The sequence below is a fragment of the Cucumis melo genome, chromosome 10, assembly GCF_025177605.1.
Source record: "Cucumis melo cultivar AY chromosome 10, USDA_Cmelo_AY_1.0, whole genome shotgun sequence".
NCBI lineage: Eukaryota > Viridiplantae > Streptophyta > Magnoliopsida > Cucurbitales > Cucurbitaceae > Cucumis > Cucumis melo.
Genome location: NC_066866.1, coordinates 2,640,872 through 2,664,309, shown reverse-complemented (window position 1 = coordinate 2,664,309; position 23,438 = coordinate 2,640,872). Strand labels below are relative to the sequence as shown.

The following is a 23,438-nucleotide window of genomic DNA, read 5'->3' as shown; positions in this document are numbered from 1 at the left end:
TAATTCTCATAAAATTATTATAAACCGGAAGTATAAATTTTGAAAAGGAAATTTTTCTTTCATAAAGATTGGGTTTTCCCAACAATTTGTGGCGGTGGAAGATTTTCCGGGCAGGTGGATGCTCTTCTTTTCTTCCCCGCTTCAACGGACAATCCTTTTTCTCAATTTCAAGGTGAAATTTCTCTTTTTGTCATTGCTTGAAACGTTATCTTCTTCAATGGACTATTAAGATTCATCCTGCTCTCGTTTCTGCTACGTTTACCACTCTGAAACGCCGTCTATTTTTAACTAATTTCATTTTTTGATATGCTTTATCTCTTCCGTGGCTGGAATGTTTTTCAAGTTGTTTAGAAGTTGAGATAATTTACATTCTTGGTTGTGCCTTTGCTCTTGTTTTGCCCTTCTTGTTCTCTGTAATGCACTGCGTCTTGTGAGAGTTTAATTATCAAGTATTGAAATGGCAATCTCCTGTATTCCAACTTGCCAATTCACTCTCACAAAACCAAGCTCCACCTTTTCCAAGAACGAGTTCGTAATAAATCAACTCCACCCTCTTTCTCTTTTGTCCAAATGTACATCTCTCAAGGAGCTCAAGCAAATTCAAGCATATACCATTAAAACCAATCTTCAGAGTGACATCTCTGTTCTCACCAAGCTCATTAATTTCTGCACCCTCAACCCCACAACTTCGTATATGGACCATGCCCACCATCTGTTTGATCAAATTCTCGACAAGGATATTATTCTGTTTAACATAATGGCACGGGGTTATGCTCGCTCTAATTCTCCCTATCTTGCCTTTTCTCTTTTTGCTCAACTCTTGTGCTCTGGTCTTCTTCCTGATGACTACACATTCTCGTCCCTTCTCAAGGCGTGTGCGAGTTCTAAGGCCTTGAGACAAGGTATGGGGTTGCATTGTTTTGCTGTTAAACTTGGACTGAATCATAATATTTACATATGCCCAACTCTCATAAATATGTATGCGGAGTGCAATGACATGAATGCTGCGCGTGGAGTGTTTGATGAAATGGAACAGCCATGTATTGTTAGCTATAATGCAATTATCACAGGTTATGCTCGAAGTAGTCAACCCAATGAGGCTTTGTCGTTGTTTAGAGAATTGCAAGCGAGCGATATTGAGCCTACTGATGTAACTATGCTTAGTGTAATTATGTCATGTGCTCTATTGGGAGCACTAGACCTGGGAAAGTGGATTCATGAATATGTTAAGAAGAAAGGGTTTGATAAATATGTGAAGGTGAACACTGCACTTATAGATATGTTTGCGAAATGTGGAAGTCTAACTGATGCTATTTCTATCTTTGAGGGCATGCGTGTGAGAGATACACAAGCTTGGTCTGCAATGATAGTTGCCTTTGCAACTCATGGGGATGGCTTGAAATCTATCTCAATCTTTGAAGAGATGAAGAGGGCAGGAGTTAGACCTGATGAGATCACTTTTTTGGGGCTTTTGTATGCTTGTAGTCATGCTGGACTAGTAGAACAAGGTAGAGGGTATTTCTATAGTATGTCCAGAACCTATGGGATAACTCCAGGGATCAAGCATTACGGTTGTATGGTGGATTTGCTTGGTCGAACAGGTTGTTTAGATGAGGCTTATAACTTTGTAGATGAACTGGAAATTAAGCCCACGCCTATACTTTGGCGCACCCTTTTATCTGCTTGCAGCACCCATGGTAATGTCGAAATGGCAAAGCGAGTTATTGAAAGAATTTTTGAATTAGATGACTCCCATGGAGGGGACTATGTTATATTATCAAACTTATATGCTAGAGTGGGAAGATGGGAAGATGTGAATCATTTAAGGAAATTGATGAAAGATAGAGGGGTGGTGAAGGTTCCTGGTTGTAGTTCCGTGGAAGTAAACAATGTTGTACATGAATTCTTCTCTGGAGATGGAGTACACTGCGTTTCGGTGGAGTTGCGCCGAGCACTTGACGAGTTAATGAAAGAAATAAAGTTGGTGGGATATATTCCGGATACTTCTTTAGTATATCACGCTGATATGGATGAGGAAGGGAAAGAACTTGTCCTAAGATATCACAGTGAAAAATTGGCCATGGCTTTTGGGCTCCTAAACACACCTCCCGGTACAACAATAAGGGTAGCTAAGAACCTCCGTATTTGTGGAGATTGTCATAATGCTGCAAAACTTATATCCTTTATTTTTGGGAGGAAAATCGTCATTAGGGACGTTCAACGATTCCATCAATTTGAAGATGGGAAATGCTCCTGTGGTGATTTCTGGTAATAGAATACGTAGAAATCACAGGCTATTCTGCAGTTTGATATTTCTTCCCTGCAATGGCCATGATTTGAGATTCATTTGGTATATCTTCATTCGGAACCTCTATGTTTGTATAGCGACCAAGGAATTCAGAGCAAGATTGATCTGAAGGATGTACATATTTCTACCATCATTACACCGTATGTTAACATGAGTTTAGTTAGTAGTATATACTCGTTTCTTTGAAGTTGGATGATAAAACCTCCATACCCCACATTAATTCTTGGATTGGATGAACATATTTCTACGTCTTCAAATGACTTGCTTTTAGGAGCCAAGTTCTAGATGCAGTCCAAAAAATTAAACATTGGAGCCTCATAAAGTTTGATTTCCAAATCTCCAATTATGGCTTATTTTTAATTTGACGTTTTACCTATATTTAAGGTGGACAGCTTTCTCGAGTATTGTCCCATTCTTTTTACGTATTAATTTGTTTTTAGTGATTCTTTAATAAATTATTTAGCACCAATTTTGCAGCGCCCAGTTGCTTCCTCGTGAGCCGTGGAAAATTTAGGATTTATTTGCTACACTTAAAATTCTTTGGTCAAGTCAATAAAATAAAAAGTAGTTACATTTGACAAGTACTTTTTGAAGCATATCATCCCCACACCTTTTTTAAAAACAGGAATAACTTTCATTCGTTTACTTTTGTTTTCCATTTTTCTATTTTAACCATATGGTTGAGGTTGAGTTTTAATGTGTAGCTTTGTATCATCTGCATCTAACCTTCCAAGTGTGCATAACTCATCCTTCTTTTCTTGTTGATTAAAGGTATTTGGTTTCAATTTCTTCCCATCTATTGTATTAAAAAAAAAAAGTGGTCTTCACATCAAAATCCCAAATATCATTTTTGTACCCTACACTTTTATCAAAGTAACAATTTAGTTTTTGAATTTTAAATTGTAACGATTTTAGTCCATGTGCTTTTAGTTTGTAACAATCTAACCCATTGAAATTTAATAGGTAATAATTAGTCTTTATGCATTTTAAATTGGCTTATTTAGTCTTCATTTAAATTAGATGTCAATTTTTATTATTTTACGTAGACTTTATATTTTATAAAAATAATGAAACTCTAATTAGTTTATCATTTTATATATGCAAAAATTCTTATTAACTCAATTTTTTAAGGACTAAATCATCCTAGATTTTTAAATACTAACTGTTACTGATTTCTAACTTTATTATTTTATTAGTTATGTTAAACTCTTATTTAAACTTTTATTTTAAGCTTAATATTTTCTTTATTTTATTGTGATTGGCTTTTACCTTGCTTCCATCTTTGAAGAAGTGTTATCTCAAACAACCATACCAAAAAAGTGAATCCATCCAACTCATATACCAAAACTTTACTACCATATACACCAAATATTAAAAACTTACGTATGCCAAAACTTTACTACCATATACACCAAATATTAAAAACTTTTTATTCTTTCTCAAACAACATGCCTAATTACCATTTATAATAATGCCTTCATTAATTACCCAATTATTTTCTTCCTGAAAAAGGATTGATGGCACTAACTTTGTGTCTTATTGGACTTCATACTAAGAAGTCATTTATTGCTTATTTCCTCAGTTTGGTATTTCTTCAATTTGTACTGTTGGTGTGTCATAAACACAGCTGGAGAGGTCTTCAATGGAAAGTAAACCCAAGATTTGTCCAACCCACCAACAAATTTTATTCAATTATGGTCTATTTTCATGTTTTCAAGTATTTTATTCTTGGTAAGTCATAAATTAGACAGAAAACTATTCTTTTTTTTTATAAAAAGAAAAAAAAACTTCAATTACCCTTAATTAACCATTGAGCTTTGTCATCTGAATATTAATATTCATCGTCTGTTTTTTGCTTTTAGTCTATAGTATATGGTTATTGTAGATATAGGTATTATATGATATGAATTGAGCTTCTTTTCTGACAAAATTGACCCTCCACAATTATTCAACCCAACTCACATACCCCACACCTTTTACTGAAAAAAAAAATGAAAACATTACCATTTGATATTTGTTCTAAAATGTTAGATGATAATTAAGATTTTAGAATAGTGCGTCGAAAACTTTGAAATAAAAGAAACTTAAAAGGACTATTTGTGACCATAAATGAAATTGTGAGTTCATAAGACATAAAATTGATATTTTTTTAGTTGTGATCCACACACACTTCTTGTTCCAAATAAGTAGTGAAATTTACAATTCCACTTCCCTCGACTCCAACTAAACGACTTGAGACCAAAACCCAACTGTTACGCGATTCCTACTTAATATTTACGAAACGTGGTGAATATGTTGTAACTTTTATAGATAACAAAAGTAAAATTGTAGAGCAATTTCTTGTAATTTAAGTAAAAGAAAAAAGGGAAAAAAACAAAAACGACGTAGTGTTTAGGTGGACGTTGATATTATTATTTAGGATGAAGTTATTAGAAAATTCAACTGCCGTCTAAGGTCAGCTGTAATACAATTCCTTGAAGCCTTTTTATTCCAAAATGTAAATTAAAAGTGAAGACTTGAAGATAAGACTCTTTCCTAAAAAGAACACAACGACCCTTCTTCCGAAAAAGTATCCAATTAGAACCCGCCACGTCAAAACGATAAATTAACTTCTTTTATAAAGATGGCTTTACGCTATTGGAGTGTCGCGGACAGATAAACGAACCCTTCCCCGGGCGGTTCCCCCCAAACGGCATCGTATCGTGTTTCATATTTATTTAAGCATTGGTTTTGTTTTTAACGACAAGTATTCTAAAAGTTAAAAAAATTAATGATTTGTGAAATTTTGAAGGCTTTGAAGATCTGGGAGGGACTCGTTCAATATTTATTTATTTGTTTATTTTCTCTATGCTTTGACGTCGACTCCAAGCTTGAAACGACAGCGATCTATTACTCACTCGCAACTTCCCCTTTCTTCTTCTTCCTCTCCTCCACCGTCTTTCCTTTCCTTTCATTTCATTTCTCTCTGCATTTCACTCTTCCCGGACTTCCTCTTCACATTCTCAAGGTAAATTTCCTCTCTCCTTCTCTACTTTTCCGCTTCGCCTTCTTCTCCGATGAACTCTTCAAGTTTTCAGTGCTTCTTTTGTTCAACCGTTGCGCAATGTCTTTGGATCTTGAAGTGATTTCCTTCGCCGGAATTTTCTACTTCAACAACTCCGTGTTTTGCTTTTCTACTTCTTCCTTTTGTTTTTATACTTGTTTCAAGTGTACCTACTGAAGTGTGGATGAATTGTTCGTTGTTGTTGTTGTTGTTTCACTTTAGTCGATTCTATTTCTTTTACTTGTTTATTTTTCGTTCTTTCTTTTGTTATTGATTCTGTTTCGAGTTTAGTAATTTTGTTTTTGAGAAAGATATTTTGGTTGCGATTTACGCGGGATGTAAGTTTGGATTATTTATGTTAGCATTAATTGTTGAAACTACTTGCCCTACTCTCTGATACATTATGTAGCTTAGTATCGATTTGATATTCTGCAATTAATGCATGTCGAAAAGTCTGATTTAGTTTATATTTGTTTTCAGTTTTTTTTTTCCCCATGCTTTTTCAGAATTAGTGTCGAGGAATAAGGTTCCAGCTATTGGCATTTTGGTTTCGTGATGGTTAATGATGGTGGAGTTTGGGATTATTAGAGTTATTGCGTATTTATGAACTGTTTGGTCGTCAGAATGAAGAAAAGTTATGGACGGGTTTTGGTTGCATCTTTGTCTATGTTGCTGTTGATGATTTATGTTATTTCGAGAAGTTCAACTCGGCAGAATGATTATGCGGCTCCTTTTTACAATTCCATGGATCCTCTTCAGTGGCTCAATCCTGCAGTTCCACCTGCAGTTCTAAATCCTGAAAATGCATATCAAGTTATTTCTGCGGACTCTATAATATCCAGTCTCTTTACTCCGGGGAATTTTACTGATGGAGAGAATCAATCTCTTCAGACTTGGAATCATTTAAGAAGTATAATTAATTATACTAGAGGGTTGCCTAATTCAGTAGAAGCCATTAAGGAAGCACGAGGTGTATGGAGTATTCTCAAGACTACGATTGAAAACGAAAGGCGTGGTTCTACTAATGAAACTGCTCGTGCAAAAGAGAAGCAATGCCCTCATTTTCTAACCAAAATGAATGCAACAAAACTTGACAACATTGGCCATAAGCTAAGAATGCCTTGTGGCCTTACTCAGGGTTCTTCCATTACAGTTATTGGAATTCCTGATGGTCTTCTTGGTAACTTTCGAATTGACTTAACAGGAGAACCACTGCCTGGGGAGCCGGATCCACCCATCATTTTGCATTATAATGTTAGGCTTTTGGGAGATAAGTTAACTGAGGATCCTGTAATTGTTCAGAACACCTGGACAGTTTCTCGTGATTGGGGAGAAGAGGAGCGATGTCCATCCGGTTCTGACGAGAATGGAAAAGGTGTGGAAGTCTATCATGTTTCCTTTGAATAATTCTATGCATAGTCCACTAATTTTAGATAACCATTGTTGTCAATTTTAGGTTTTTAAAATAGGAAGTTTAGATCGAAATGTGTTGCCATTTATATAAACAACTCACGTTTGCTTACGAGTGAACTTACTTTGAAACTTTGTTTAAAAGCAGACCATGGGTGCAACATTATAGTATGGTTTGCTGATGGGAGAATTAGTTATGAAAATGCTTGCATAATTAGCAACAGCTTTGACTCAAGCCACATAGTTTGTCACATTTTTGGTTTATCAATGGCCTCGGAAAGTGGAAACATAGCGTCCATTAACTCCTAACATTAAACTAAACACTGATATCACTCTCTCGTCTAATCGAGCATTATTTCCTTTCACTTTGAAATTAATGTTGTTGAACTTGTACGCCAGTGGATGAATTGGAAAAATGCAACAAGATAGTGGGCAATATCGAAACTCCGCTTTCTGAGTTGAACAAAAATTTCAACAAATCAAAATCTATGGTGCAAGGAGCTAAAACAAGAGCGTACTTCCCCTTCAAACTCGGTCATCCATTTGCTGCTACACTTAGAGTGGGAGTAGATGGGATCCAGATGACGGTTGATGGAAAGCACGTTACTTCTTTTGCTTACCGTGAAGTAATCTCGCTCACTCTTGTATTAATAGTCTTTACATTGATCTCTGAATGCTCAATCTTATGCTGTTTTGGCTTGCTTCTTATTCAGACTTTGGAGCCATGGCTAGTCAGTGAAGTAAAGATTTCAGGAGACTTGAAACTAATTTCTGTCCTGGCAAGTGGTTTGCCCACATCTGAGGATTCAGATCATATTGTTAATATTGAAGCATTGAAGTCAACTCCCCTCTCTCCGGATCGAACGTTAGAACTTTTCATTGGTGTTTTTTCCACAGCGAACAATTTTAAATATCGGATGGCTGTTCGAAGAACATGGATGCAGTATCCTGAAGTACAGGCAGGGTCTGTTGCAGTTCGTTTTTTTGTTGGGTTGGTGAGCTTCACATCTGCTCTTCTTTGATTGAAAAGAACCTTCATATAATTAGGCTACCCATTCATATTGAACCTGGAGTAGTTACGCTGTTTGTTGCATGAAGCATATAGTTTACTTCCAAAATTTATCTTTGAGCCTCGAGGCCACTTCTCATTCTGCTGACAATTACAAGTGAAAGAGAGTGAGATGTTTCATAAGTTCGAGTACATTATTTCAAAAATGCATCGTCTGGATACTTGAAACGGAATGATTCATCAGTTCATATAAATTCAAGTCAATATACTTTAACGCATTTGTTTCTTTCATGATCTAGGTCTCCTAAATTCGCTATATTTCCTATATTCGCTGTATTGTGAATACATTTATCAGTGGTTTACAATCAGTTTGCATCCTTTTCCTTTTGCAGCATAAAAACCAAATTGTCAACGAGGAACTGTGGGATGAGGCCCGAACATATGGCGACATACAGATGATGCCTTTTGTTGACTACTACAGCCTTATTACTTGGAAAACGTTGGGTATCTGCATCTTTGGGGTAAAAATTGACTCTTTCACTTGATGTGAATTTAGCATTATGATTTAGTCTCACCTCACCACTTCGGCAGGCGGAGATTGCTTCAGCAAAGTATATCATGAAGACTGATGATGATGCCTTTGTTCGAGTGGATGAAGTTTTAGCTTCTTTAAAAAGGATCAATGCACAAAGTGGATTGCTTTATGGACTCATCAACTCAGATTCTCAACCTCACAGAGATCCTGAGAGCAAGTGGTACATTAGTTTGGAGGTAATTTTCCTCGTTGGTTTTTACTTATACGGGCAAAGGATCTAACATTGGGTGGATAATCTAAGGCTAAATATTCACTTTGCTTTACTGAAATCTCTCATTTACAATAACAAAAAACAACCCTGTAAGATACCCTAACACTCAAACATTTGTTCCCCATGATTGAGGTTGTCTATTTTATTGAATTTGACCGATATTTCTGTTAGAAAGGAGTACGTCAATGTCAAATATTGTTCACATTTTTTAACAAGCTTGCCCAGAATTTGGTTCCGTTGACCCGTGTAGCGCATGCTTGATTAATTTAATAAAAAGTATTTTCTACCATCTTACCTTCATTGATTGCTCCATTGCAGGAATGGCCCGAAGATAATTATCCAACATGGGCACATGGTCCTGGTTATGTAGTGTCTAGTGACATAGCAAAAACAATATCCAAAAAATACAAAGAAGGCAGCTTAAAGGTATCCGTTATTTATTTCCTTGCTCAAAAAAGGTACTATTCCATAAATAACATGCTAAAATCAGAATGTTATATTCTATCCTCAGATGTTTAAATTAGAAGATGTAGCCATGGGAATCTGGATAGCAAACATAAAGAAAGAGGGCCTTGAAATTCGTTACGAGAAGGATGAGAGAATTCATATTGAAGGATGTAAGGATGATTATGTAGTTGCTCACTACCAGGGGCCTCGGGAGATGCTCTGTTTATGGCAAAAACTTCAAGAAGGAAACGGTGTTAGATGCTGTGGTTCTGATATCTAAGTCGTTCTGATGATAGCGAACTCATATAGACTAAACAACCACCCCAGCGTTAACCCCCTAAAAGAGGTAACATGAGAAACCTTACACCCTTTTAACAAATTGCTATGTAATTAGGTGTTACCGTAGAGATGTATATGAATTAAAGAGTTGCTTGAAATTTTGTATATTTCAAAGCGACAGAGAGCGAGAGTTGTAGCCTGTACAGTGAGAATATAGTAACAGTAGATAATCAATCGAATTTTACCAGATCATACTTAATCACAACTCATTTTTTGTGCTCAAAATGATTTGTGTTAAATTAAGTTTGATCAATGATACATTTCTAGTGATTATCTCGGATTTCTATTGCCCTAACCAACCTTTTCTCCACATTTACATTTAGAACTTGCCTTATTTTTTTCGTATATCTATCGTTGTAAGAACCCATAGCGTGAAATTGCAATTTCAAAGGCTTGCATCTTCTCTCCGCGAGCAAACCCATTTCGGTCATACGATGATATTTCGTGTATGTTCAAGTCCCCACATACTTTTACAAGTTCTTCACCAACATGTTGAGCAGCTTCCTGTAATCACCCAACAAAAAAGAAAAAAAAGGAAGCTTAGATTTTGTGGTCTTAATTTCAAGTCAGATGTTAAGAATAAAAACTTACGATGGTGGTGCATGAGGGAGTTGGACGCATGGATTTTTGTAAGGTGCTTCCATAAAACAAACACTTCTTATTCTGATCGTCAACCAACATTGCATACAACTGTTTATCGGAACAAAATACTGAAAGCCTTGGTCTTGTAGGAGTGCCATTATACTGATTGCCGTTGAAAACCATCAAATGTAATGAGAAACTGGTTATAACTATGATGATTACCAATTAACAAAACAAAAACAGCTCCAATATTAGTTGTGCATAAAATCCATTAGCATAGTTTCATATGTCAATATCTAACACAGATAGTAAAAACCACCCCTAAAGTTTGGTAATAGGTACAAATTTACCATTATACTTTCAAAGTTGTAAAATTGAGCAAATACAATACTCATAGAGTCAACTTCTACCTATTTACGACATTTTATCGTGTATTAAGTTTATAAATGTCATAAGTCGACAAGAGTTTAGTTCAACTAGGTCCCTAACTTGTACTTAAAAGAAACAAACATATCTGTACTGCAATTGAAGCTATAAGAATTTTTGGCTCTTGGTCTCTAAATACCCTGCGCTGCCCTTATCTTGTCATTTCTTTCCTAACACTAACTTGAAGCTGCCCTGTTATCAAATTTCTAACCTTGCTTAATCTCCTCCCTCGACAAAAACCATCCCCTTCAAGAGAAAATAAACTGAGGAGAAGTAAAGTGAAGGATGATAACGCACCTTTTTCTGCAACCTCCTATTTCTAACTTTTGCACTTTCTGTTTTAGAGTTTCCTCTCGCTTGGATCATCAACGGCTTCACATCGCAATCTACACGGAATGTATAACTCATTATAAGCCAAAAGAAACTGCTTGACGTATGAGCTAATGCACGTACTGCTTCACTTACGTTTAGTTTTCAAGCTGCGAAAGTCAAATGACTTTGACTGCAAACCAAAGGGCATAGAAGTCTTCAGTAGCAAACCAGAAACATTTTGAAAAGCCACTCCTCCATGAACTTTTTTGAAATTTGAAGTATTTAAAAGTAAAGAGGACATTATTGAAATGATTTCTATGCCCGATGCGCGTTATACGACGGGGTTTTCGTCATTCAGGACTTTCGTCGAGCACCTTGCAAGTCAAGCGAAACCCAATCAGCATATTGAAAACAAAGATCATAAATAGAGAAACCCAATGGAAGTATGAACGAAAAAACCCCGCAAGATTTGAACCTAGAAGTTTTTATTACATGGGAGATAAGCTAATAGCTAAGAGAGACGAAAAGGCACCGGCAAGCGGTACCAAGCTATTGGCCTAGCCAATTTTCTGCCAGATTGAATGTGTTTTGGTTGTGCGGAGGCTATTTGATTCCGTACTTCAAAATCCAGATCAAGCGGTGCCGTTAAAATTCTCCCGGCCGGCGACTTGGCCTCCTTGTGATAGCAGGAGAAAAGACGTTTCCTCCTCCACGTTCGTGTGTGGACGCAATTGCGATTTTGCTCCCGCGTCTTCCTTTTCCAGAAATTCATTTAATTTGTATTTTTCCTTTAATAATTAATGATATTTTCCTTTAAAAATTATTATAAAGTAAAATTAATTAAATTTTATACTACATATAAATTCGATATTGCAAATAGTTTAGTTTATTTTGTTATATTTCAACGTCAACCTTTTAGTAATTACTCGAATTACTTTTAGTAATTACTCGAATTAGGTTTACAATTGAAATAACGATTTTATAAGTACTTAATGACTGATCAAATTAATTATTCTTAATCATTTTATCCATTTACATATACATATATATATATATATATATAACAACTTAATCATTATAATTTATAATTAAATATGATTTCAAATGAATTTAGCGATCTACGTGTGAAAGAAAAAGTATATATCTTAATATTCTTTACTATAAAAACTAAAGGGCCGTTTGGGGAAAGGGTTGGGTTATGGGGGTTAGGGTTATGTAATCCAACCCCCGTTTGGGGGAAGAATTATGTAACCCTAGTTTTAAGTCCTTAACCCTTTTCCAACCCTTCTTCAACACTTCTTAACCATTTTTCAACTTTTCCTTAATCCTTCTTCACAATATTATCATAACACTTCCTTCATAATCCTTTCCCCAAATTATTATGAAATGTGAAGTATGATGACCAAATTGTTATAAATTTCAAAATATAAAAACTAAATTGTTACCAACTAAAATTAAAATCTAAATCACTTCCTTAAGTAATTTATAGATTTAATACCTTAATTACAGGTCGTAATTAGTGGAGATGATTTTAAACTTAAAAACAAAACCCAAAATATTTACAAAACATAACAAAACTTCATATTCTATCAAGTGACACGATGAACGAAGACCGATGTGACTCTTTGGCTGATAATGAAAATAATAATATAGTGCTAGTTTCCTTAGAGGAGTCACTAACTATCCCCTTTCCCTATGTATGGTCTCAACTTATTCCCTCAACCTATGGGCGATCTCTGACTTGCGTCTCCTCTATGGTTCCCTTTTTGTTGGGTTAGTCCAATTAAAAGAAAACTCTCTAAAATAAAATAAAATGGGGATGGATTAACAAAATTAAGTTCTGCAGGTTGAAATCGGAAAGTCGACTATAGGATAAAAAGGGAAACACCTATCAAAATTATGATATTTGGGTGTATTTATAAATATTTGAAATAAATTTTATTTATTGATTTAGGAAGTTTTAAACGTAAATATCTTATCGGTGATGCCTTTGCTCCGAAAAGGCCAACAATCCAATTTCTTATTAAATTTTGATCCTTTATACCATTGGTTGTTCAAAACTTCCAGATTCTTCTCCAATGTTCTTCTTCCTTCTTCAACCTCCCCCTCTTAAAGCCCTCTCCCAATCCCCTTTTCACCTCATTCACTTTCTTCTCATTCTTCTTCTTCTTCTTCAACCTCCCCACTCTCTAATTCCTTCACTCTTTCTCATCAATGGCTTCCCCACCAGACCCTTCTGATATTTCTTCTGCCCTCGAAAGGCTTCTTCTCAACAGAGATGTCTCTCTTGTCGCACCCCTTTTCTTGGGTTTCGCCTCTATGATCCGTTCATCCCAAAATCATGAAAATGAACCTACGCCCACTACTTTGCCTGATCGATTCATCTTCTTCAATCCCTTTTCCCATCAATTAATGGTGGTTCAAGCCACTCCCAAGGACGGCCAACCTCCGGCCTCTAAAGCTTCCATTAAAGCTATGCCGTCTCTCCCTGTTTCTGAAGTTACTGAATGTGTGATTTGTTTGGATGAGATTGAAGTCGGTGGTCTCGCTAAACAAATGCCTTGTAACCATAAATTTCATGGTGAGTGTATTCAGAAATGGTTGGAGTTACATGGGTCTTGCCCTGTTTGTAGATATCAGATGCCAATTGATGGTGATGATGAAGGGAAGAAGGTTGGTGATGAAGGGACAGAGAGTAGGGGAGAAACAGAGATTTGGGTTAGTTTTTCTTTTGATCATAGCATTAGAAATGGGGAATCTGTTCAAACCCCTTCTACTGATTCTGATCATTCTTATGTACAGTGAAATGTTATATACAATTCTTTTCCTCTTAATTTCTCTTTGCTCTTGTCTTTTCTGATGTGTATAGTTATACCAATTCACTCGGCTTAACGAAGTTCCTTAATACTAACTCATGAATACTTTGAACAATTCTGGAATGAAGTTGAGTCAATTTAAGTAAAACAATTCTCGAAAACCGAATAGATTTGTGATTCTTTTGGGGATTTTCAACAAAATTTCAGTCGGATCATCCAACTTTCTCTACTTTAAGCCATAAGAACAATTCAGGTCCCCATTATCTATACTTAAAACTGCCCAATTGGATATTTCTACGATTAAGTTAAAAGAGTTCACATAAGCTATCTTGATGAACGTTCATTCTATTAAACTTTCCCTGTTGGCTTTGGAGTATGGCGAGGGTTAGCTCCAAATATTTGATAGTCATTGAACTGCAAATCCATTCTGCCATTCCACAAATTCTCCGGCGGCTGATTCTTCTGCCATTGAAGAAATCGATCAGGCCCAAATCATTTCTATAAATCAATCACACATATATTTACGTACCTGGTTTGCAGCTTGGGAAGCTGGAAAGTCTTGACCAAGGTGGACCATAAATGTAGCCCCTGTGGATAAGGAATATAGAAACTTAAGATGAAGTAAGATTTTTAAAGGAAGTAATTTCATTAAACAAAGTTTGAGGATTGCGTACTTGATGCAGAGACGGTATTGAAGAAGATGATCAGTAAAGAGACGAGGAGAAAACTCATAACCAAGTGTTGGGTTTGGTCTGCCATTTTCATTACACAGTTTTGATCTTCATCCACTTGTGACTCACATATATATACTGGTAAATGGATTTGTGAATTGAAGCACATAGAAACGTTTCTGGAAGATTACCCAACTTTTAAACTTTTTTTCTGTAGATTTCAAAGTCACAACTTGAGTGGGGATTACAGAAAGTGATAAAATAATGAGTAGACTTTTTACAAAAGAGGAAAAAACTAACCTCACCCACTTCGTAGAACACAGTTATAATATCTGAAATGATGAGCAAATTGTCCTGTTTCATGACTTTTTAAAGGCCCAGTTTCGAAAGGATTGAAAACTGAAAAGGAATATGGAAAGAGAAGAGAATCAAGAAAAGTAATGGAGTTCGATCCACCATGGAAGCTAATTAGTGGAGAATGAGAAAGAAGTCAATTCTACTGACAAAATTTAAGAATGAAGAGAAACAGATGACAGAAAACAAGACGAGAATTAAATGGGTGAGAAATTCTGAGTGGGAAGAAGATGGAAAATCCGAAAAATGATGATGAACAAATTTGAAAAACCATTTTGGTCAACCTTGTAATGGATTGTAAACGAGAATTTTCAATCGAATATAAGCACTTACTACAATTTGTCATCCCATCTTGTCGGCCAAAACAAACTCATAAACTCTCTTTAAACTTTGGACACTTGATGAATATTATTCTTGTGTTTCACTTTTATTATCAAATATTTGCATATGGGGGTGACTTCCTCTTCTATTTAAAATAATAGTTGACTCTATCTATCTATATATATATATATATGAGAATGATTCCTTGTTATTTATTTACAGTATGATAAAATATTTTATAACAAATTATAGCATAAATGATATCTATAGTATAAGCTTTATCGATTATGGAAAAATCATGATATTGACGATGAGCTTTCTCCTCTACATATTTGTCAAAATGGAAATAGTTCACTTGGTGTATTACTTGCATAAGTTTGATTTCCTCCTCTACATATTTTCAAAAGATAAAATAGTGAATTTATTATTCATTTCGAAACTAACAAAAAAAGGTCCAAACCCTCAAAATTAAAATGCACTCCAAAATGGAAACTCACCCGCATAATTCTATACGAAAGAATGTTGAATCAATATTGGTTAGAAAGTCTAAGAATAGAGTACTACTTGTCAGTAAATATAATTTAGGATTTTCAAGTATAACAAAATGAATAGATGAAAGGCAATGATATATGTTTTAGTATATTTGTAATTATTTATAAAAATTATTGTTATTTGAAATAATTTTATTACGATATAATTTAATTTATCAAAATAAGACAATTAATTAATTAGTTATTGTGCCAAAAATCAACTCATCTAGGAGTTTGGATGCCTAATCCAAGTTGTGTAGTGCTAAAGTTTGATTTCGTAAGTCAAACATTTACATTAATTATGTTATGAAAACTTAATTCAAAGCCACAATCATGATCAATTTATTTCCACACGCTTTCATCCTTCTAATTCTCATATATATATATATATATATATATATATATATATATATATATATATATATGTAGGGTTTGATTTTCTTTTCGATATCTTTTAATTATCATCTATCATTTTTGTTATCGTATGTGTGCCTCTCCATAATTTGTCCTTTGCAATAGTATGAAAAAAGATTGTTATATATCATCATCCATTTCTTGTTTATTTTTTGTAGTTTTTTATTATTGACTGTGTGAAAATTGATTTTATACATATATTTAAGCATCTAGTTAGTAATTATTAAAACTTTACAGAAGGGATTAATTTGGTACAAAATGGAAAATTTTAAGGTTCAAATTATAGATCTTAATAAAGTATATAGTAATTAAATGGATGTAATCTTGACTAACCCAAACACCCATGACCATATTAGAGTATATGTATGAGTTCCATTAATTATTGATTCCCTTTAAAAGATAACCTATTAAAAATTTTAGACAAAATCTTAAACTTTCTTGAATCCAATTTATAGTTAGCAGACTAGATATAAACTGATTTTAATTTTATTCAAAGTTAATACAACACTAGTAATAACAAAAATATTAATATGAACATTGTTAGTACTCTTTGGGGTTGCTTCTCTAGTCCAATCATGTTGTTCGATTTGACATGCACGAAAGTATCTCACCAATAGAATTGAAGTCAAATACACTTTAATGTCTAAGTTAGAAGAAGTATTTAGCTCAACTAAGTACAAAAGAGGTTAAAGTTATCTATTTCCCTTTGAATTATTGGTATAAGATTACCTAGAAGACTCTACCTTCGTTTGGAGTTACATGTAATGCAAACGATAATTAGAATTAGTTTGTTCCTCGAGGTTACATTATGTTAACTCAAGAGTTTTACTTTTCTTTAAGGGACTTATAGATCCCCTAGGTAACCACCTCTTAGCTACTGCTCTTTGCGTTTGAATTTGTTCGGAGATTTTGAGTGTTGTTCAAGATAATCATTAAGAAACATCGCCCATTTTGAACTTCGAAAAATAGTAAGTATATACATAGTTTTCGTTGAGGAAAGATTAGGGACTAAATGTGTAAAAACGAAACCTTTTGGGGGGCAGTATCTGCTAAAACATTGAAAAGGAAGGGTTGCTCCCAAAAAAGAACCCCCACGGAAACAAAAGGCGAAGTTAGTTTGAAAGGAAGAAATGGAGATGATTGGATGAGAGAGGAAAATTTGGCCGCGTCTTTGTCCCGACTTGTTTAAACTGGACACGTGTCCCTCACCAAAGAAAAGAAATATATATATAATATATATATATATATATATCTCCCTAATTGGACGGGAAGGACAGCCAGCCACTAGAACAAGATATTTCTAAACATCAACATACACGCCTTCTGGTTTCGACACCTGTCCCATTTACCTTTTTGTAGTGTATATGGACGGCTCCGATGCGTTTAAAGGAGCCTTTTTTTTTTTTTTTATTTTGGTGGTGGGATCTTGTTGTAGACGGTGCTGATGTGGAAGGAGACAGTTATTAATGAGTGGGCAGGGTTGGTGGGCCCTTCGCCACGTGTTTGATTTTGGCAGTGGGGAGCTCGTACAGCTAAGCTATCCCACACACGTCCCCGACCCAAAAGACTCCACCTTCAACTGCTCCAAACCTATTCCTTTGTTCTCTTCTCTTCTCTTTGCAAACCAACACTCATATAGCACCTTTTTTTTCTTTTTCTCATCGATTTTCATTTTCATTCTAACCTTTTAGGTTTCGTATATTATTACTTTTTAATAACAAAGTTTCTTTCCTTCACTTTTAAATCTATGAGTAAAAACATGTCTATACATGCCCGAAAATACGAAACTTAAACTAAAGTAGTTTTACTATTGGACTAACTACTTATATTGGTTACAAAATTTGTCGTCTCAAGGTGTCCATCAATTCCAATTCATTTTAAGATTTATGAATGTATATTATATATACCCTTTAAAAAAAAAATAAAGAAATTTATCATTGAATATCAATGTTTAAAAAGTTAAATCTTCTAATTTCGAATACTTCGTAAATTATTCTTCTTTTATCAACTAATTACAATATGAATTTCAATATAAATATGGTATCATAAAAATGATAAACTTCATAAAAATATTGAATATAAATTTTAAATAGAAAAATTAATCAGTCAAAATATAGTTCAAACTTATTAACACAAATACTATTAATTAAAATTAAAAACGTGTGTTATTATATCGTCCTATTTGAATGAAAATAAAAGTCAATATGTCACTTAATATCACATCAAACACTTTCACAAACAAAGTGCACTCTAATTAATTAATTGACTTTTTTTATTTTCAAGATCATGGAGTCCCTTTGGAATTGAAATCCTTTAAAAGACAAATTCCTCCATTTTAATTATATTGTCATATAAATAAAAATATACTAAATAAACTACAAATCCCAATTTTATAAAATTACAATTTACTAAAAATATTTTTATATATAGCAAAATGTTATCATGTCTATTATATTGATAGTATTTTTATATGTGTTTATTGTTAGTCTATTTATAAATAAGTTACAAACATGGTAAGAAAATATTAGTTTTTTTTTTTAATTTAATATAACATTTGAAGATAGTTTTATGGATCTGAGAGATAATTTTCTTATTTTAGAGATGTTCTAACATTTTCATAAAAGATACCTACTCCATCATCAACAAAACTTTTGATTCTACGTTAAGGAAAAAAAGAATCATCTCTAGATATTTGAGGTGCACGCACGTATATAGTTCGGACAAATATAAATTTTTTTTGCCATAAACCTTTAACTCAATTATTATTTTTGTTATTTTATCATTATCATTATTCAAGATATTATCGTTAATTGTCACCTCTTTTTAAAGGAAAACAAATTTTATTTTTGTATAGTCGAGATATTGTTTAGTCTAAAACAAATTATTTTTATTATATTTTTTCTTATATTTAACACTTAATATCTCTCTATACTATTGATCATACACTCAACGTAGTTCTTTTTTTTTTTTTTATTAAAATAAAGCTTATTTTGATTCTTATATAATTGTATTGTTTGTTTATCTTCTTTAACATATATCTCTATCCAAAAAAATCATTATAGATTTACTTAGTAAGATTGAAACATTAACTAAAATTAGAGAAACATTTGAACCCCTATGAGATGATCAAGACATATGAAGGGGTTGTTGGATTAACTTTGATTTTTGTGTATATATAAATTAAATAATAATTATGTGCATATTTTTTTTTTTTAAGTTATGAGGAAAAAAAAAACTCAGGTCAAAATCTAGCAAAAGATTTTTAGATTGTTTTCACATCCTCATGAAAATGATATATCAATTATGCATTGAGATATTTTTCGGTTTCATTTCATTCAGAAGGTATTTTTCTAAATAGAAAAAAAAACATTCAAAAATTAGGAAATCAAAGGAAAAAAAGGGCAGGCAGCGACGTATTCTAATGCGACACATGGATGATAAATTATTTGAAAATAAACACAATTGTCTTTTCTTTTCTTTTAACATATTGGGTAAATTTAGAAGAAGAGAAGTATAGGACAATGCATTTGTCCAAAATGCACTTTGAAAAGCATTCAACCCCACAAAACTTAATGGCTTTTCATCAAAAAGCAACCATTTCAAAATCACCCCAATTGTGCTTCTCTCTCTCTCTTTTTTTACTTCTCCCCCTGCCTTTCCATCCCTTTTTACGAGTTTTTAGTTAAAACTAAAAAGCAACGCGGTTGGTGGACTTACACTTAGGTACGATTGAGCATGAGTTGGCTAAGTAATAACCATCTCTATCGAAGCGAAATATGATGCTGTGAAAGTTGTCAAGCTTTTGGATAGGAAAGACTTTTCTTTCAGTAAGATTCGTGTCTCTCATTGATAATATTTTTTTCCTTGAAAACATTGTTGGTATTATTGCTTGTATCCCTATCCTTCGAGGGGATAACAAAATTGCCCATGAGCTCATAACTTTTGTCTCTTCTTAAAGATACTCTTTAATCGTTATTTTTTCGATATAGTATTATTCCTCCTTTAATTATGTGTTTTAGGTATGGTAGGGTGTGGTGGTTGTGTTGTTTGTTCGGTTTGCCAAAATATATATTATTTCTTTTGTAACTTTTGGAAATAAAAAAGTATTGCATTATTCATTAAAAATTATGGCATTCATATAAAAGATATAAACAATCAAGAGTTCATTGGCACAATTTTAGGATTGAGGCTTCGATTCGATTGGAATAATTTTATAAATATATAAGGTATGATATCATAATCTATAAACAATTTTTTTTATATATATAATTTTTCATATCACACCCTAACAAATAATTGGATAGAAAAAAAAGATTCATACTTTATTTGTACTTTTTGGTATAAATAATAATAATAATAATTTGAGAAGTGTAGAAAATAATATGAAAGAACTATCCATTCTACTTTGGATCATCCTTTTTCTTGTTCAATTATTAAATGAATTACTATATAAATGGTAATAGTAATAGATAAATCATTGGTTACATCAAAATAACATTCTACATTCTAAAAAGGACAAAAACAAATGAAGTGATATATCCATCACAAATTAAAACAATAAAATTAACACAAACATTTCATATGAACCACTCATTAAGAAAGAAATGTTAAGAACAAAACCTTAGGAATGCCAAAAGAAGAATTTAATAACAAATTAAAAAAAGAAAAGGATAATTAGGCAAGAAAGAAAGTAAACGAGGAAGGCGAGGAATTGACCGAAGAGTGGAAAGTTAGAAAAAAAATGGCGAGTAATTGAGAAGAGTGAGAAACGTGGCGATGCTGACATGGAATATAGAAAAGGAAAAAACAGCATAACACTATCTTTTTAACCAATGTGGGGAATCTAACAACATAATAAAGATCTGTATGGCCACATGAAAAATTGTGGTTCACAAAATTTCTTCCCCTCCCCCTCCATTGCTGACGTGGAATCTCCCACCTTTCCATCTAAAACTCATAACTTAAAACCCTTCCCTTCTCCATTTTCACACTTTAACTTCTCCGAGAACAAAAATGGCTGAAGTTGAAATGAGAGATCCAATCATAAAGTTGTTTGGGAAAACCATTTCTTTGCCTTCGGATTCCAAGTTTCTTTCTTCAGAAACTACTGAAGAGGTTGAATTTTCGTCAGAATTGGATATGGGTTTCTTTTTCTTTTTTTAATTTTTAATCTGTGTTGTGAATTTTGGTTTAGTTAGTGTTTAATCCTTTGTTACTCAAAGATTTTGAATTTGTTAACTTTCTTCCGCAGGAAACTTCATGTGAAGAATTGGGATTAGAAAAAGAGGGGAATAGCAGTGGAAACCAAATCACAGATCAAACAACATCAGGAGTAAGTGAGAATCCATTAGAAGAAAGAGAGATTTCATCGCCAAAAGCTTCCAAAAATGAAGAACAAAGTGAAACAAGTAATTCCCCTGACAACAAAACCTCAAAAAAACCAGACAAAATCCTTCCTTGCCCTCGATGTAACAGCATGGACACCAAATTCTGTTACTTCAACAATTACAATGTCAATCAACCTCGTCATTTTTGCAAGAATTGCCAAAGATATTGGACAGCCGGTGGGACCATGAGAAACGTTCCGGTCGGTGCCGGCCGACGAAAGAATAAAAACTCCTCATCTTCACATTTCCGTCAGTTAATAATTCCCGACGGCGGAATTCACCCACATCAATTTCTAGATAACAACGGAACCTTTCTCACTTTTGCCTCAGATTCTTCAATTTCCAACTCACAGAGCTGTAACCCAAATGGGTTTCTCATTAATACAGAAAACGGAGATGATCATTCAAGTAAATCTTCAATTACAGTTTCGAATTCATCAGAGAAAGGAGCTAAAATGGCTTCACAACAATCAATAGCGAAAAATGTTTTCCCTTTTCTGCCTCAATTACAGTCATTTACAGGGCTTTCATTGCCTTATTCTTCAATTACTCCACCATCGGCACCGTTCTACCCGCCAGGAATTCCGGTATCGTATTACCCTTCACAGCCGTACTGGGGCTACCTAGCGCCGCCGTCTTTGACAATAATTAATCCCAACAGTCAAAATTCGTCTACGAATTCCTCTGTATTGGGGAAACGTTCAAGAGATGGGAAATTGGTTAAAAGTCCATCAAATACAGAATCTGAGATTGTTAAACAGAAGAATAGTGAAGAACCCAGTTTGGGGATTCCAAAGACAATGAAAGTGGATGATCCAAATGAAGCAGCAAAGAGTTCTATATGGTCAACTCTAGGAATTAAGAATGATAAAAAAGCTGGTGGTGGAAGTACAAGTACAACCATCAATGGCGGTAGTCTTTTTGTCTCTTTACAACGATCTACAAAGGGAAAAGAAGAAACCCAGATTGAAAGTTGGTCGCTTTTGCAGGCAAATCCAGCAGCTTTTTCTCGGGCTTTGAAATTCCGAGAGATCGTTTAGTTTTTAGAGTGAAAACGATGGCACTGTTGTGTTGTTGTTGTTGTTGTTGTTTAAATTAAATTTAACCTTTGAGTTTGAGAATCAAAATCCAACTGCTAAAACAAGAGATAGGAGTGGAAATCATTGTTATTTTTGGAGTAGAAGCAGTTAGTTTTAATGAAGACAAAACTGGACCAGACCATCCAACATAAGGACTCCACTTTTGTGGAAAACCCCATGTTTGCTGGCTGGGGCATTCGTTTTTGTCGAGCTTTCTTGTACATTATTATTACAAGTGAGATATATATATATCTATCTATCTACATATATATATATATATATATATATATATATACTTCTTCTGCCTGCTAGATTCTTCCATATATTATTTTTCATTTTGATATTAATTCAACAAACAAAAGTTGCAGATATTTGGATATGGATGCAACCCAATTCCCTTGGATCAATTTCGGTTGTTTTTGACGAGGACAATCTACGATCACATCTGTTATGTAACACTCACAAATCTTTCTTTTTAAGCGACCTCTATTTCAAAAGTCTTAAGAAATCAACCATCAAAGATAAATCGAATATGTAAACAAATGAGACAATTGACTATGTGGTTTACTAGTATGTTAGTTACGTACAAGGTTAGAAAAAAGAGAACACTCTATTATTAAAGAGAAAATATCACATTACATGAGTAGGGTTAGAGAGTTTATAAATTGCACTCCACCGAACCCTAGATTTAAAATCTTAAATAACGTACCTAGTATAAACACAAATACAACTTAGGTCATTTAGAACGTCAAAAAACAAATTCAAGGTACTTCGACAAAATGAATACTTAAGTCTCCCATCAAATAGTCTCTTAATTACACACAAAAGTTTTTAACAAGGTTAATTTCTCCTTCCATCGGAGCTCACTTTCTGTCTGATCAACTCATTCTCGGATCAACCTAGTTAATGTGGAACTTTAGTTATACTCGGATAACTAACTTCTTTTTTAACTACTTTTAGTTAAGTCTATACAGTGAATTAATGATAATTTTATTCTTCTATTTGGTTATGTTGGTATTGGCACTTAGAGACCACATCTTCTTCTACACTAAGATTGATTGCCATTGAGGAAGGGACCCAAATCCATGTGATACCATAAAACTTTCATTATCATTGTTCCCATCTTCTTTCTCCTTTGCTCTCTCTTTTGGTTCTTTTTTTATCCATTTTTATTTTCATGTACA

General features: G+C 33.8%; 6 protein-coding genes across 10 annotated transcripts; 4 read left to right on the top strand and 2 right to left on the bottom strand.

Moving 5' to 3' along the window:
- The first annotated feature begins 11 nt into the window (after positions 1 to 11).
- On the top strand, positions 12 to 9,561 carry LOC103489127 (beta-1,3-galactosyltransferase GALT1). 3 transcript variants are annotated; one of them, XM_051091148.1, is made up of 8 exons: positions 12 to 172; positions 5,858 to 6,726; positions 7,161 to 7,387; positions 7,475 to 7,756; positions 8,163 to 8,291; positions 8,362 to 8,541; positions 8,895 to 9,002; positions 9,088 to 9,561. In XM_051091148.1, the coding sequence occupies exons 2-8, from the start codon at positions 5,955 to 5,957 to the stop codon at positions 9,301 to 9,303; spliced, it is 1,914 nt and encodes a 637-aa protein (XP_050947105.1). In that variant the 5' UTR covers positions 12 to 172; positions 5,858 to 5,954; the 3' UTR covers positions 9,304 to 9,561. The 3 variants fall into 3 exon arrangements, with proteins under 3 accessions (XP_050947105.1, XP_008446363.2, XP_016900305.2); XM_008448141.3 differs by lacking the exon at positions 12 to 172 and adding an exon at positions 4,972 to 5,315; XM_017044816.2 differs by lacking the exon at positions 12 to 172 and adding an exon at positions 4,979 to 5,315 and having other exon boundaries at positions 5,832 to 6,726.
- Positions 458 to 2,559, top strand: LOC103489124 (pentatricopeptide repeat-containing protein At2g02980, chloroplastic). The gene has a single exon (XM_008448135.3). It carries the CDS (start codon positions 458 to 460, stop codon positions 2,270 to 2,272), a length of 1,815 nt encoding a protein of 604 aa, XP_008446357.1. The 3' UTR covers positions 2,273 to 2,559.
- On the bottom strand, positions 9,439 to 11,461 carry LOC103489126 (uncharacterized). Of its 3 annotated transcripts, none has more exons than XM_008448137.3 (5): positions 11,175 to 11,461; positions 10,836 to 11,056; positions 10,668 to 10,756; positions 9,954 to 10,106; positions 9,439 to 9,866 (listed from the first exon to the last, which is right to left on the bottom strand). In XM_008448137.3, the coding sequence occupies exons 2-5, from the start codon at positions 10,981 to 10,983 to the stop codon at positions 9,711 to 9,713; spliced, it is 546 nt and encodes a 181-aa protein (XP_008446359.2). In that variant the 5' UTR covers positions 10,984 to 11,056; positions 11,175 to 11,461; the 3' UTR covers positions 9,439 to 9,710. The 3 variants fall into 3 exon arrangements, with proteins under 3 accessions (XP_008446359.2, XP_008446360.2, XP_008446361.2); XM_008448138.3 differs by having other exon boundaries at positions 11,158 to 11,458; XM_008448139.3 differs by having other exon boundaries at positions 11,215 to 11,458.
- Positions 11,462 to 12,896: 1,435 nt separating this feature from the next.
- On the top strand, positions 12,897 to 13,487 carry LOC103489128 (E3 ubiquitin-protein ligase MPSR1). Its single transcript, XM_008448143.3, has one exon. The coding sequence runs from the start codon at positions 12,897 to 12,899 to the stop codon at positions 13,485 to 13,487; it is 591 nt and encodes a 196-aa protein (XP_008446365.2).
- Positions 13,488 to 13,635: 148 nt separating this feature from the next.
- LOC103489129 (uncharacterized) lies at positions 13,636 to 14,792 on the bottom strand. Its single transcript, XM_008448145.3, has 4 exons — positions 14,470 to 14,792; positions 14,173 to 14,380; positions 14,028 to 14,086; positions 13,636 to 13,960 (listed from the first exon to the last, which is right to left on the bottom strand). Exons 2-4 carry the CDS (start codon positions 14,336 to 14,338, stop codon positions 13,847 to 13,849), a joined length of 339 nt encoding a protein of 112 aa, XP_008446367.2. The 5' UTR covers positions 14,339 to 14,380; positions 14,470 to 14,792; the 3' UTR covers positions 13,636 to 13,846.
- A 5,864-nt stretch (positions 14,793 to 20,656) lies between these two features.
- On the top strand, positions 20,657 to 22,633 carry LOC103489130 (cyclic dof factor 1). Its single transcript, XM_008448147.3, has 2 exons — positions 20,657 to 20,903; positions 21,040 to 22,633. Exons 1-2 carry the CDS (start codon positions 20,802 to 20,804, stop codon positions 22,213 to 22,215), a joined length of 1,278 nt encoding a protein of 425 aa, XP_008446369.2. The 5' UTR covers positions 20,657 to 20,801; the 3' UTR covers positions 22,216 to 22,633.
- Positions 22,634 to 23,438: the final 805 nt, after the last annotated feature.